Source organism: Tachypleus tridentatus, chromosome 6 (genome assembly GCF_004210375.1).
Source record: "Tachypleus tridentatus isolate NWPU-2018 chromosome 6, ASM421037v1, whole genome shotgun sequence".
NCBI classification, from domain to species: domain Eukaryota; kingdom Metazoa; phylum Arthropoda; class Merostomata; order Xiphosura; family Limulidae; genus Tachypleus; species Tachypleus tridentatus.
The window spans coordinates 21,705,654-21,721,568 of NC_134830.1; the positions used below are offsets into that span (position 1 = coordinate 21,705,654).

Genomic DNA, 15,915 nt, shown 5'->3' on the forward strand with positions numbered 1-15,915 from the left:
TTTTAAGACAAGAATAATTATATGTATTTGTTTGCTTAATAAATAAAATCAGTTATGGTTATTCATTTCCCTAGTTGGTTTCAAAGCATTTAAATAATTACTTAGCTAAAGATACAACACTTTATATTCCACTAATGTCGAATATATTTAAAAACATGTAGAACAATAGTGAACTGTCTGGAATAATAAGTGTGGAAAAAAGTACATTAGTCTTGCAACAGGTGGCTGATAAATGGATAAGCTTTTGTTTTTTAAATTTTAAACAGTGTACCAAACAAATACATGTGAAAGTTTAGGACTGAAAAGCAACTTAGTTCTAAATTACTGTGCCTTCAATTTGAAGGTGGATTTTTTTTCTGGCTTTTCATTTCTTTCACCACTTGATACAAGTTTTATTTTTAGGCAAATTTTAAAGTCAATTTTATGTTATTTCTAGCTATATTTCAACAGTTGTAAGTAAGAAAATTTCAGAAACAATATCTTATAAATTCCTGGGATTTATTTAGTATAATTTATGAACAAAAAGTTATTTGTGGAGAGAGTTTTACGTATAAAACAAAACAATCACATGTCAATTTATCTAGATTTTTTTCTGCTTTTCCCAAAGAGAACAGGGGAATAGGAATACTCCCTACAGACCCAACCATGTAGAGGGGCCATAGAAGTGTAATAAATTGGATATGAAGGTGATCAAATGGAAAACTTTTCAGGGAAGCTAAGACGTTCTATGCTATGCCTCTGACTAAGAACCTATCATCCCTTGAAAATATATTGAATTCTTGAGTTTCAAGCACTTCCCTTAGTATTCATAGTGGCCTTGGATAAAACCTAGTTATGGTGTCAAATCAAATGGTTTGATCACGTATGAACAAAAGACAGCTTTGAAAAACAGCTGTAAAGAGAGTTTAAATATAATTTGATGAGGCAAGAAGTAGACTATCATATAGATATTATAAATATATAGCATTAAATTTGCTTTATTATTATGTACAAAGCTATACAATGGGTTATTTGTGTAGTGTCCACTATGGGTTTTTAAACCCAGTTTTTAGTATTATAATAAGCCTTTACATTTGCTGCTGAGCCACTGGAGAACAATAGGTTTAAGAAGTTTTTGTTTTTTGTATAATTTCTCCAGATGTTCATCTCAGTTCTATTCCTCTGTGAATCTTTGAAGTACCTGTATGCTAAATCATATTTCTTTGAAAATTTTTCTTCAATGAGAAGACATCACATAACTTGAAATGAAGCAAAATTACAATTGGAGATGGCTTGAATGGTTAAAAGAGTTTAACAGAATAATAAATACACAATGTTTGTACATCAGGTATAAATAGTTAACCTAAACATGGATGTATATATATGACAGTATGAAGCAAAGTCACATGACTGGAGATAGCCTAAACCTCAATAAGAGTGTCTTGTTTATGTTTGGCTCTATGTTTAAAATACTGTTGTTTTTATTTTTTGATATATAACTTATATTATGGTTATATGGAGTTATAATATTTGAGTTGTTTATATTATGTTAACCAAATAAAATAAACTTGTCATCAAATGAGATAAACATAATTAAGTTCAGTGAGTTATCAGCAACTACAAAATATTCAATGAATTTTGCATTGTTAAAGTTTAATGCTATAACTGGTTAATTATTAACTTGAGTAGTTCTCTCTTTCAACTTACAAATTATTTGAAAAAAGCTATACAAATTGTGGACTGCCTATCAGGTAAAAAATAAAACCCCTCTACAAAACCCCACAGGATCAGTTTGTAGATCTAATTGCAAGTGTATAAACCAGTGTACAGAACAACTATCTCTGTCCAAATATTGTGGGCTTGGAGTCCAATAGAAGTGACGAACATTGCATGAGGTAACTTAGTAAATTTTTGAAGTCACTTTATTAACCCTATTTCTAAGTTGCTGATTTAAACCCATTCTGTACATGTTCAATGAGTTACATTCAAAATTAAATTAGATTAATTTAATGATTGTATTTTAATTAAATTATTATTATCAAGTATATTATAACAAAGTCTTATGTTATCTAACTTTTTTCCTTTATTTCCACTTGTGGATATAACTTAACCTTATAAGATACTATACATGACAATATGAGAATAGAATAAAGACTGTAAACATATAAGGTTAAATTGAAGTGTCACCCGTTTTTCATTAGTATCTGGAAAATTTCCAAGAATTCTGCAATGGGGGTTTTACATTCTAATATCTATAAGCTGAAGGTCAGCCATGCTCACTTGCAAAGTCAAGGCTGTATTGCAAGGTGACAGTTTGAAGTTGAATGACACCCTTACTACCAATAAAAAGAGGATATTTCCCACTGTTCAATTATAGCCTAAAGAAGGTTCTACCAGTGAATAATGTATTTGGAATTTTTATTTAAAATTTTGAGTTTGGTTATAAGAGTTTTGAACTGTAATTACTACTAATCATATTTTTAAACTGATGATTTTATGCTTGAGGTAAATTAGTATCGTTTCCTGCTTAGTCTGTAATTACCATATTTTCTGTAATCTTATTTTTTACTTCAAGTTCAACTTTTACTTTTTAATTATTAAATTTAGAATAGAATTATATCAGTGTGTGTGTGTGTGTGTGTGTGTGTGTGTGTGTGTGTGTGTGTGTGTGTGTGTGTGTGTACATAGTTTATTTTTGATTTTGAATTTCGCACAAAGCCACATGAGGGCTATCTGCACTAGCCTTCCCAAATTTAGCAGTGTAAGACCAGAGGGAAGGCAGCTAGTCATCACCATTCATCGTTAACTATTAGGCTACTCTTTCACCAATGAATAGTGGGATTGACCATCACAACTAAAAGGGCGAGCATGCTTGGTGCGACAGGGATTCAAACCCGTGACCTTCAGATTACGATTCAAATGCCTTAACCCACCTGGCCATGCCATATATGTATATATAAAGAGAGAGCAAGAAAAAACTAGTAAGATGGTGATTTTAAAAACAACTCATTTAACCCAAATAATTTTAGATTAAAAAGTGAAGTTAACAAATTACAATACTATAGCTTAAGAATAGTTAGTAACACAAGAAATATATATTTAAAAATTAGTCACTATTTTAAATTTTTATAAAGAATTTTTGTGAAAAGGGCACATAGCTATCTGTAATAATGAGCTGATAAACTAGTGAGAGAAGGCAGCTTGTCAACAGCATCTACTGTCAACTCTTGGTTACTATCCGATAGCATAATGAGATTTGAACATCACTCCTAAAACAAATGTGCAACTTCAAAGTTCAAAGAACATTTTTCACAAACAGAGTTTAAACCTTGAATCCTAAAAAGATACATAGCTTAACATGCTAACTACTACACCACACCCAATCCTTATAAAAATCAAAACTAAACTCACCTCTGAGCACTAGCAAAGTCTCCCCAGTTTTCGGTGGGTGTTCCTGTGGAATGTGGAGCAGTTTCTCCTAAGTCCAGTAGATCAGACACATAAGAAATACTGGCACCAGTACTATTAGGTTGAGTAGGCTGAGGTGCTACAGGAGATACAGACTCTGATGGACTTGGAATCTTCACTCCTCCTGGTGGGGGAGGGAGCAAACCAGTTATATTTCCAGATCCGACTGGAGCTTTAGCTTTTGGTCGAGAAGTTCCAGATTTTTTCTAAGAAAAGTAAATAAAAAAATTAAAATTACATACCTCCAAGATATTTAGTATTTTCTCAATCAATGTAGACACTTATGTCAAGATCACATGATTAAACCATAATCAGTCATGTGATCAAAGTACTTTAAATAAGTAAAATTATTTTATTGGATAAAAAAGTAAACAATTTTTCTAAATCACCACTAAACAATATCTAAACATTATGAGGTTAATTATTTAAAAGACCAGTTTTTTTTTTCACACGCGAGTAAATGGTTAAATGGTCTATTGACTCTTAGATACCAGTTTACTCAAATTATGATATTATACATAATAAAATGCAGATAAATATAACAAAGCCAGCAATTATGCACATTTCAGAGAACTGGTAGTAAAAAGGATATTAATATTTTAGGTTTGGATTTTAAGAGACCAATTTACAAGATTAATCACCCTAATGTAAAGCTTGACAACTGTGCAACTGCCAAGGATACATAAAACTGGCAGGTCACTTGTCCAGCAAAGGCAGTAAAATTTTTCAAACACATGTTCCTTCCCAGAAATTGGACTTGATTTCATCAATAACCTTTTCTTGCTGTTTTTGTTCGATGAAATATCTACTAGAAGCTTGACTAAAATTAGTCATGCTACTACTGTAGACAACAGACATCTGGGCTTAAGCAAGCTGGTTAAATTCAGGTTTGTTGGCAACCTATTCTTTCATGTTTTATTTAATAAGTAATTTTAATGTGTTTATGTTCTTTTTCATTGTTCACTAAAAATGACAAGTTTTCATAATTTCAAATAATATACTGTTGTTTATACCAAAATATAAACCTCGATGTACAATTGATACAGCCTGTTAATTTATTTTTTTCTTTTATCCATTAAACATCTCGTTTTATAAACCTTATATAATAAATTAATAAAACAATTCAACCAGAATTAATCAATACCATATAAAAGTTATTTTTTAAAAATACATTATAATAGACAGACAGAAGGTCATTATCATCTTCATCCCATACCAAGTTTCAATTTTCCAGTAGCCATTTAAGTTTACTATGTGAAGAATTTAAGGTATCTTAAAATATAAATGTGTTAAATTTAGAATTAGTAAATGTTATGTGTCACTACTTGAATTTGATTCACTGCATTACTTATTTTTATGTAAACCTCCTTGAGTTGGTGATCTGTGAATATTCTGATATTTAAATAAACACTATTTGTAACTTGGTAGTTGTTTGCAGTAATGCACTCTTACATTGGGAAGTAAGCTTTAAAAATATTTAGTAACAAGGAAAATTGAAGTGGCTGTTTAACTTTTAAAAATAAAAATCCATACGCAGCATACCTAAGAACTCAAAGGTTTCGTGGTAATGAAAGGATAGGAAGTCAGAAGTTTGTATCACAGACATGCATGCAGATACAGACCAATTTATAGTTTAAGTATATTTAAGTTGTTAGAAGATATATGATTAAAAAAAAGAGAGAGAAATTATTCTTTCAAAGAAAATGTACATCTCTCATCTTCTATAATGTTGTAGATCTTTAACTGGTTGAGATTAATACATGTTTTTCATTGCATAAAAACATCTATACTAGGGATGATACAAAAAATTCAATATGTATATATTTACCTTCAGAGAATAAAAAAAACACAAGTGTTTCTAAAGCTGTGTATAAAGAATTAAATGTATTTTTACATTTTCTTAATATAAAACACGTAATACAAACTTGAAAAAATAGTTGTTTCATTAAATACTAAATCCAATAAGCAACGAGAGTCCAAGGCTGGCATTGTAAATACATTTTTTAAAGTTTAAAATATGGTTATTATAATACAGAAAACAATTTATTAAAACAATGGTCTAGAAAATAATTTGCACCCAGACATGTTACTATAACAATAATAGTTTTGACTTTTTTGTTAAACGTTCTTACAAATCAACTTCATTAAATAGATAAACAATCTTATTTCAAGACACTGTCTGTAAATAAAATATAAAATACAAAGTAACTAGCTTCAAAGCCTAGTTTGAGTGGTTATAGGTTCTCCAACCAATGATTTAGCTAACATAACTTAGAGCTTACTTAACAAACAAAGAATGAAAGAGCATTATAGAGTACTTACTCCAATATTCATATTAATTTTGATAGTCTCTCCTTCCTTGAAACTGAGATCTAAATGTTTCTTCCCTTCCTTTTCCCAATCCTGCTCTAATTCTTCATCCTTTGTTGCAGACCTGTGAATCATTAATTTTATTGAAAACCTGTTCTAAAGGGCAAAACATTAAAGTTCATATACCTACTTTTCATCTAGTTTAAAAAACATGCATCCAATTTTAAACAATTTATCAGAATTTTAGTATAACAAGAATGTGCAATAAATGTTCCCTGTTATTACTGTTATAAATGACAAATATATAATACATTCATCCTTTCATCGGGTGCTAGATAAAATTGGTGAAATCAATAAAACTTGAAGTGAGATAAAGAATTCAATTGTTACTTTGTGCCTGTTTGATAGCACTTGAAATATTGTATTCCATCTTGGGCTTGCTAACTTAGAAAGGACATAGAACTGTTGGAAGGAGTTTAAGAGGAGGACTAAATAGCATGACACCAGGAATGGAAAGATTTTCATACAAGGTTTAGATTTCCAAACTTGATGTGTCTTGAAAAAAAAAAAAAGTTACAAGAGATCTGATGAAGTGTTCAAGATTGTTAGAGGAATTGACAATGTTCATGCATCAGTTTTTCCATATTTAATGGTAAAATGGTAAGACACAAATGCAAATTTTGGCAAGGTAGGAATCTTCAACTCAGAAAGCTTCATTATTCTGAAAGGGAGGTTAGCCTTTAGAACAGTTTGCCCTCAGTTGTGGTAGATGCAGTTAATTTAGGGGAGTTTAATGGAAGGTTGATGAATACTTAAATCATAAGGGCTGGCCTTGAGTTTTCACTGTTTAATACACTGGATATGACAGCCTAAAAGAATATTAAAGAGTTCCATGTTGTCCTTTAAATAATTTTGTATTAAGCAGTTTCATTTTTCTGCACACCAAAGAGTAACATGCATAAATTCCATAAAAATATCCATTTTCCCAATACATAAAAAATCTGGCCAATATTATCAAGGGTAAAACTTTGGGATTTTCTGCAACTTTTTAAAATTTAATTTTACCTCATATCTCCAATAACAGGAGTTCCATAAGTTTTCCTGTTTTTAATTTAAACATTAAGCCAGTTGATAATTCAGCAACAGAATTAACAGATAAACTTCCAGTTCACAATGATCTTTCAACATGCATTTTTATGTTACCTGTAAACCCATAACAAAATATGGTGCTGAATATTAAAGGAAGTGTTTTTCCTTTCCTTAATGTAAGTACTGTAAGAACTACTTTATACAGGATGGCCCGTAAGTCCCTACCCATCCATATGTTATTATGTTATACTAATGATGAGTTGAAGGCAGCTGTTACCACGGCATTTGGAACAATAACCCCTGCTATGTTGAGAAAAATGTCTCGCAGAACATGGCGTCGCATAATATTATGCAGCGAGAATGAGGGACAGCACACAGATACACTTGATACATACGATATATGGATTGGTAGGGACTTATGGGACACCCTGTAGTTAACAAAAGATTGCAGCTATTTGAGAATTTTAGATAAATTACAATACATGCATTCTTCTGATGGACACTACTGTAACAAAAGCAATTTATGTGTGAAAAACACATGGTATTAATCTTTGATTTTGTGCAATAGAAAATGTTTCTCCAAGTGCTTTACTATAATTTAGTTTACAATGTATCTCTGAACAAGGTTGTTTTCTCATCAAATTCAAATTGGTCTCCAAAATGTATTTAAGTTGATTTTAGGCCATCCTCAGATTAATAATTTTCAAGTTTGATTATTCATTGCTACAGATGTGAGGATGGACATGGGAACATTTCACTTTTGTCATTTTTGTTATTTAAAAAAATAGCATGATTTTTATGTGAATTTAATGTAAATATGCAAGAATTGTAACAGACTATTTTTTTATATGAAAACAATCATAAGAATGCAACTCCGAGATTTTCATGACTTCAGATAAGACATATCCCAAAGTTCAAACATGATTTACTTGCATTATCAACAGCTTAAGAAAAAAAGATGACATACTATTTATCAAGCCACAGACATTAAATTAGTTCTTACCATATTAGTAATCATGTTTTTCTAAAAAAGAGTGTGTGTGTGTGTGTATTTTCTTATAGCAAAGTCACACTGAGCTATCTGCTGAGTCTACCGAAGAAAATGGAACCCCTGATTTTAGCATTGTAAATCCATAGACTTACAGCTGTATCAGCAGGGGACTTCTAGAAAAGAAACATACTTACGGATACTGATTAGTGGACCCTATACATTTGAATGAAATTCACCTAACCCTTAATTCAAACTCAACTACAATTGTGTCTCCACCTTATAGTACAAATCAGCAGGCTTGCCAATTTCATTCATACTATGATAAAAAAAAAATGTAAATCCTCGATGAAACATAGTTGCACTAACCTAATACATAACACTGACTTACTTGAAATGATCCTGAAGAGCCACATTTAAGTCAAATGCATCACCTCGATCTGCAAACCCTATCCCAACAAACGCTGAATGACCTGAAAATTAACATGTACATGTTGTGACTGCAGACAATTGTTACCTTTTTTCCTTCTTTCTTTATATATGCCAAAATAATGTTTCACAATTTCCAATGTTTCACACTCATTTCTTTTCAACATCATCTTGTTCATCTGTATGTTACCATTACAGTATAAAATAAACTTTGCTGTAAACATTTTGTATAGAATAGCAACGGCACCAGTTAATTTTACTTTGAACAAAAACAACACTGAAAACTTCTCAAATAGTCAGAAATACTTTAAATTTTCCAATAAGACTATCAATTTTATAAAGCTCCAATTATTAAATATTTTACAAGAAAGCTGAAACAAAATTGGAAAGTTTTAAAGATTGATTGATTTAGTGTTTTATGGAAGAAAGCAACTAAGTTGTCTGTGCCAAATGCCCAGTAAAAAGGTAAAAATAAATTAAATGTAGTAAAATACATAAAAGGAAATGAAGGTAAAACAAAACATCATTGAAAAACAGAAAAAGCATAAAACCAATGTTGACACCTAGTTTACAATGTTAAGAGAGAAAGCAGAGTAAGAGAAGTTGTAAAGGACTTTCTCGAGCAAAATGGTAATGATCATAACCCACCAGGTAGACTAACAGGTAAGTACAAGAACCACTGTCAGTCACCTGAAGTTGGCCTTTCCAGCCCTGGTTCCAGGTTATGTGTCATTATAGCCAGTACCAAAAGGCAAAGTAAGAAAAGTGTTAAAAGACATGCAGCAAACTGTAATAACAACTCGCCAGGACGACTAACGGGTAATTCAAACGGATAGTTCAAACAGCAGCGCTAGTCACCTGAATTTGGCCTTTCCAGTACTGGTGTTGAGTTATTTAATGTTCTGGCCATTTTACAATGTCAAATTGAACTAGAGAGATTGAGACTCTGAAAAGGGACCCACAATTAAAAAAAGTGTAATGAATAAATAACAAACATTTAAATGAGGTAAAAACGATTAACCATTAAAAAACTAAAAACTTTATCATGGTGGACAATGTCACCATCACCAATAACACTGTCCAATGTTACAGACAAATCCTGGGACAGAACATGTTTAAAATAGTGCCGTCATTGAGAGTCATAACGATGGCAGGAAAGTAAAATGTGGCTTACAGTGATTTGAGTGTTACACAAACCACACACTGGTGCATCAGTTCCAGATTAAAGAAAATCATGAGTTAAAAAACTGTGACCAACGTGTAGTCTAGTTATAACAACTTCCTCCTCCCAAACCTTATGGAAGCTAGATGGCCAAAGCCCAATTTAGGGTTTTATTTGAAAAAGGTTGTTGTCATCTTGCTCACTTCAAGTGGACTGCCAGCTAGCACGGACCTGAGCCTTGAATACAGGACCATAGTCCATGTATGGAATAGGCACAGTGGTGATAGTGCCAGAGAAGATAGGTTTAGCTGCCATGTCTGCAAGCACATTCCTGCAAATACCAACATGTCCTGGTATCCAGAAAAACTGGATAGAAGTAGATGTTAATGAGAAATGGGCCAGTTGGTTTTAAATATCAGCGAGAACAGGGTGTGAGCTAACGTGAAGTGATTCCAAGACCAGCAGAGAACTAAGGGAGTCAGTATAAATAGTGCAGTCAGAGTACTGCTCAGCTTCAATATGATTCAGGGCAAGAGATATGGCGTACAGTTCAGCAGTAAACACAGAAGCTGTAGAGGGGATTCTGCAAGCAACCACCAAACCACAACAAACCATGGCAGAGCCCACAGAGTCGCATGATTTTGAACCATCCGTATCAATTGGAACAGAAAGGTTGTTCAAAAGATGTTCAGTAAATAAAAGACGGTACTTTCAATCGGGAGTATCTACCTTTTTCAGATGACTTAAAGAAAGGTCACATTTGGGGGCTGTAACAAGCCATGGGAGGATGGGCTGACCAGTGGATTCTGCAATGTTTTCCAAGGACAGACCCAATTCATCCAATTGCGTCTGGATGCAAAGGCCAAAAGGAGCAATGGCAGATAGTCTGTTCTGAAAAGTATGGCCCACTGAGGAAGAAAAACACATCCCCAAGTGGGATGCTTAGGTAAGGAGTGAAGTTTCGAAGAATACAGTAAAGGCAGTTGCAAACGGAGAAGGTGCAGAGAAGGTTTGTGAGATTCCATGTATAAGCTCTGAACTGGGGAGGTGCGGAAAGCCCCAGTGCAGAGTTGAAGTCCTTGATGATGAATGAGGTCCAGCATCTTTAAAACCGAGGGTCTGGCAGAGCCATAGACCATTGATTCATTGTCGAGTTTTCAACGAATAAGAGCACGATATATCTTTAACATAGAACATCGATCTGCTCCCAAACTGGCAGTAAAAAGGACACAGAGAATGTTTAGTGCTCTTGTGCATTTGATCTGTAGCTGCTTTAAGTGTGGTATAAAGGTCAGCTTACAGTCAAAGATAAGCCCCCAGAACTTGGTCTCAGGGACCACTGGCAGCAAAACTTCACCGATACAGATTTCAGGATCAGGGTGGATATTCCGTTGGCGGCAAAAGTGCATGCAAACAATTTTAGAGAGAGAAAAATTAAAGCCGTTCACCGTAGTCCACTTCAGTACACGATTGAGGGCAGTTTGTAGTTGCCACTCAATATATCTCATGTTCGACGACTAAGATGAGATGTGAAAGTTGTCGATACAGAGCCCGTTTGCAATAGTGAGAGGGAGTTGTTCAGTGATGGCATTCGATTCGAAAGTGTGGGATGTCTAGAGAAAGTATCCAGGCCCGTTTTTGAGCCTTCTGTGCCAAGTGGCAAGCAGGATTCCACCACGAATGAGAATATCGTGGAAAACGTGTCGAGGTTTTAGGAATACACTGAGCAGCTACTTGTATAATACAGTCAGCTACTCCTGCCACATGGTCATCTCCTGATGGCTGATTCACGATTGCAGGATCAAGTTCTGCGAGAGCAGTGAAAGTGGACCAGTCTGTCTGATCCAGCTTCCACCGGGGCACGTGGATAGGGTGGTATTGACTACGGCCAGTCTCTCTCAAATGTATACGAAAATGATCACTGTCTAGTGGATTATTGTCAACCCTCCATGAAAAATGGGAAAATGATGAAGGGGAGCAAACCGAGAGATCAATAGCGGTAAAGGACTGACTAGGTGGGTGAAAATAAGTGGAAGAACCAGTATTGAAAAGAGAAAAATTGTGATCAGAGGGAGACCCCTCCTATCAATAACAGCACTTCCCCAGAGTGGATAATGTCCATTAAAGTGCCCCAGGATTAGAAAGGGAGACAGCAACTGTTCAACGAGAGCATCAAGGTCTAATTGATCATGTGTCTCTCCAGGGGACAGGCAGAGAGAACAAACAGTGATGGTGTGACCCACGGAAACACTGATGGCTACGGCCTCCAAGGGTGTGTTGAGTGACAAAGACAGGGCGGGCACATGCTGACCAACCAATAGCGCCATCCCTCCATGTACTCGTCCATCACACAGCCTGTTATTTTTGTACAGAGAAAACTGCTGAATGGTGACTGTATCAGCAGGTTTTAGAAATGTTTCTTGTAAGGAAAGACATACAGGATAGTAGGAAGCAATCAGTGTTTTGATATCATCCAGATTAGAATGTAAATCTCGATAGTTCCATTGTATCAAGATGGCCATTTTTAATGACGGGTAGACGAAGTGGCTGGAGAACCCTTCTGTTTACAACCACGTCTTTTATCCTTACTGTCCTAATTTGGAGGAGGTCAATCGACCTCCATGGATCCTGCCCTGGGTCATTGGGCAGATCTTTGTTGTTGGAAGGGGATTCCAGTGACTGAGGATGCGAACCAATGATTGTTTTGCATCGTGGGGTTGAAGAAAAAGATGTATCAGAAGAAATGCCTGTATTTGAAACCGAAGGATGTGGATCTTGAGATCTGTTGGACTGTATGGGAGGAACGGAGATGAGTGTAGAAGTCGATTGATCAACCTTTTTAACCATGGTGGTCAAAAGGCTTTTCATCTGTTTTGAAAATGATTCTCTTGGAAGTACAGAGAGATCTGTCTGCACTCCCACTGTAGTTGTGGAACGAAGTGAAGCAGCATATGTCCAAGATGGAGTGGTGGACAGCAATTTCCGAGCCTCAGAATAACTAATGTTATGGGTTGTTTTCAAATGCTGCACCTCTTTTTCCTTCAACCATTTTGGGCAAGAACAAAAGTAGGAAGGGTGGGAACCATTGCAGTTGACACAATGTGGATCTGTGTGACACTCATAGGCATAGTGGTCCTTGCCACAACAACAAGCACATGTCAGGGAACCAAGACAGAACGTCTCCGAGTGGCTGAAACTGTGATATTGGAAACATCAAAGAGGGTTTGGAATGTGCAGCCGTACCCTGCAAATTAACTAACCTGCCTTGATGGTGGTAGGTGCACGTGGTGATGTAAATGTCAAAACGAGAATATCTGTCAGCAGTGTAACTCTGTCTTTGCGAGTGGAGATGCACCTCACTGCAGAAACTCCTTGAGTGGAGAGACCAGTGAGAATCTCTGACTCGTGGATGTTCTTTAGATCCCTCTAACAATAACTCCTCGTGATGAATTCAAGGTAGCATGAGGGGTAACTTCAATAGGTACATCCCCAATTTGAATTCAAGGAGTTCACTGTGTTGGGATGTGGATGTTTCAACCAATATGTCTCCAGATCTAAGTTTCTTTACTGACTTTGGAGAGCCAGCAAGTCCCTCTAGTCCCTTCTGAATAAAAAAGGGGAACAATTGCCCTAAAGGTTTTTCTGAAAGAGAATGTAATATAAGAAATTGGGGTACAGGTGTTACAGATGTTGAAGATTGCTGCTCAGAGTCTTCAAGACGTGGTTGTTCACCTATTGACTGTTTTTTCACTATTTTGTAAAAATTTTTGTTGGAGAATTCATAGGAAGAAAGGAAAATTTTGGTACCCACTGACCCCACCCACTATGGAGCCCTATGAGGGGACGCACTACAAGTCATGCAAGGACATTGCAGCAACGCCAGGGTTTCGTGAGCACTATACCCAAACACTAGCATCAGACACAATGTCCACAACACCCCTTGAGAACTTCCAACACTGGTACTTGGTTGACTCTAGTGCAAGTGGACCAGCCGATTGACCCAAAGGCTATCCCGTCTACAGGAATTCAAGTCCAAAGTGGTGTGTTAAGGTTGGACCCCTCAACCACCAGGATCCTCTCATCCCCTTCACGGGTTGCCATGCACAGCAAACACATGGGTGGATGTTTAGATCCCAGAGAAGGTAAACTGAAAGAACAGAACCTTCTCTGGGAAGTCCCTTACCACGTATAGGAATCCACACCAAGGGGAGTTTTAAAGAGAAAAAATGCTTGTACACATTTCAGTAGTTAAAACATGCATGCTTTATAACAATAAATATGAAAAATTCTCTGAATTTTCAATTCAATAAGTGTAGTAAAACAAAGCAATGAAATCAACTGTAATCCTTCATTGGCTACAATAGATACTTTTGAGTCAAATAAGAAGCAATAGTCAGTCAGGTCCATTTTAATGGATGATATCAACTTAAGGTGTGTTGTTTACCCATATTTGGCATTTCAATTATGAATAAAAGAAAGTAACTAACCACTGGAGATCTAAATTACTAATGCACAATCAAAATTCTATTAATTTTTTTACATGAAGAAAATTAATACATCTGCTATTTGATATCTTAATTGTAAAGATGACTAATAATTTGTCAAAAAATAACATTTTTTCAAACTGCAGTAATGTTCCTAGGTTCTACATCTTAAAGGACCCATATTCCTTTGCATCAAATTAAGGAGGCACAGTAGACATTTTGAAGAACATTCTATTGAACCTTCTTGTGAAAAATAGAGCACAAACTCTTTCTCATGATTTCTGTACCAATAAAATGATTTCCCAGAAAAAGGTAAGTTCTTAGCACAAAGTCTGGACCTCAATTTCTGAAGAATCCTTCAGAAGGCCCAAATCTCTCATCAAATCATTAAGATCACCTTGTGTGAAAAGTTGTGGGTCACCAGATATTTCAGGTTGAAAACAATACCTATCATCATTTCTACTGACATCAAATGAAACTTTATCAAGTGATGGTGTAGGTGCAGATACATTAGATCCACAAGCAGCTTGAAGGTTTGGATGAGAAAGTTCCTTGTTATTTTGAGCATGGTAACCTTGCACATTACTTGAGCAAAAATAGTAGTCATCTCTGGTTTCAAATTCCAAAAGGCAAAAACGCTTTTCTTACCTTTAGTCCATTGCTTGAACTCATGAGTACAAACATTAAGCAGAGCCTATGATTTGTCCTGGTCCCAAAATTTTATTCCAAAATACATGTAATGACAACATATTGTAACTGCAATTTTGCACAATTTTGTCTCGGAGATTTAAAACGTAAACACATAATAAAACACAAACATTATGTTCCTGTACTGAAAGACCAACAAAAATCTCATCTTAACCATTTTGTCACAGAAAAAAAAAAACAACTAAAAAAATTATTAGAATGATTTCAAAGAATTACCATATATTCATCTGAATGGGAAACAACATGGATGAAACAGGAATACAGGGCAACAACTTCTGTGTGATATAAGTATATTAACCACCTTATACACATAACTACTCAGTGTTTAAAAATGTGCAAATTATCTTTAACACTTGCCACACAAGCCAGCCCAACATCTACAAAATGAGTCATTCTGGAAATGTTTAGGTTGGATTAGATGGTGTTTGGTACTACTTTCAAGGTCTAGGTTGCTGGACCAGATCCACTATGGAGAAAATAACTTTTAAATGTAAAGTAAACCAAAGTAGTGATGGAACAATTTGAAACATTTAAGATGTGGTTTTGAATGTGATGGTTTAAATGTAAGGATGAACTTGAATTTGAAAATATCTCCAAATTTATTTGACATAGAGATTTATCTATGAATCACTGTATTGACAGTGAACATTAAATAAGCAGACACAGTAGTATTGTAACATTTTAAAAAGATGAAATTGAATCATGTATAGGAAATCCTTAACTTCGATATGTTCGGAAACAAATGCCATGGTAAAGCCAAAAGGTATAGTGTTGAAGTTGAAATGGATGCATAGTGTATTACAAAATGAGTTCTCTAGCAATTCTTATTTTAGAAATTCCATTTATACAATGAATAGTAAATATAAGAAAGGTAGTATAATGCACAGTCTGGTCCAGTGTAGTAATTCTTAAAACTACCCTTTGGAAGGTCTCAGTCCATTCGGGTCTCAAAAACAAGACCTGCTAAATTTAAATGTTTTACCAGTATTTATGCTTACCTAGGATTATTAAGCTCTAAATATTAATTACACAGCAGTTCATACAAAGCACACTATAGCATCAAAGACATTTTACTAGTTAAACCCCTTGGTAGTTAGTACAACACCTTTGCAATGATGTTAATAACACTTTAATTATTTTTACTTGTGATCAATTGCCATATTATCTACACATCAAACCACAGTTATAAAATACATCTGTCAACAATCATTGCTACTATACATTATGTTACGTAAAGGTTTACTACAAGTTTGTACGAACTTCATCTGTTGCATGTGCTTATGTTAAACATTTGCAAT

At 34.8% G+C, this 15,915-nt stretch overlaps 1 protein-coding gene across 1 annotated transcript in view; it reads right to left on the reverse strand.

The window, feature by feature from the left end:
• LOC143252078 (adaptin ear-binding coat-associated protein 1-like) overlaps window positions 1-15,915 on the reverse strand; it is a 45,831-nt gene that overhangs the window by 5,968 nt on the left and 23,948 nt on the right. Inside the window, exons 4-6 of the mRNA XM_076503688.1 lie at window positions 8,226-8,307; window positions 5,770-5,881; window positions 3,391-3,653 (exon numbers count right to left, since the gene is read on the reverse strand). Coding sequence (XP_076359803.1) covers window positions 3,391-3,653; window positions 5,770-5,881; window positions 8,226-8,307 — 457 coding nt within the window. The remainder of the gene's footprint in view (window positions 1-3,390; window positions 3,654-5,769; window positions 5,882-8,225; window positions 8,308-15,915) is intronic.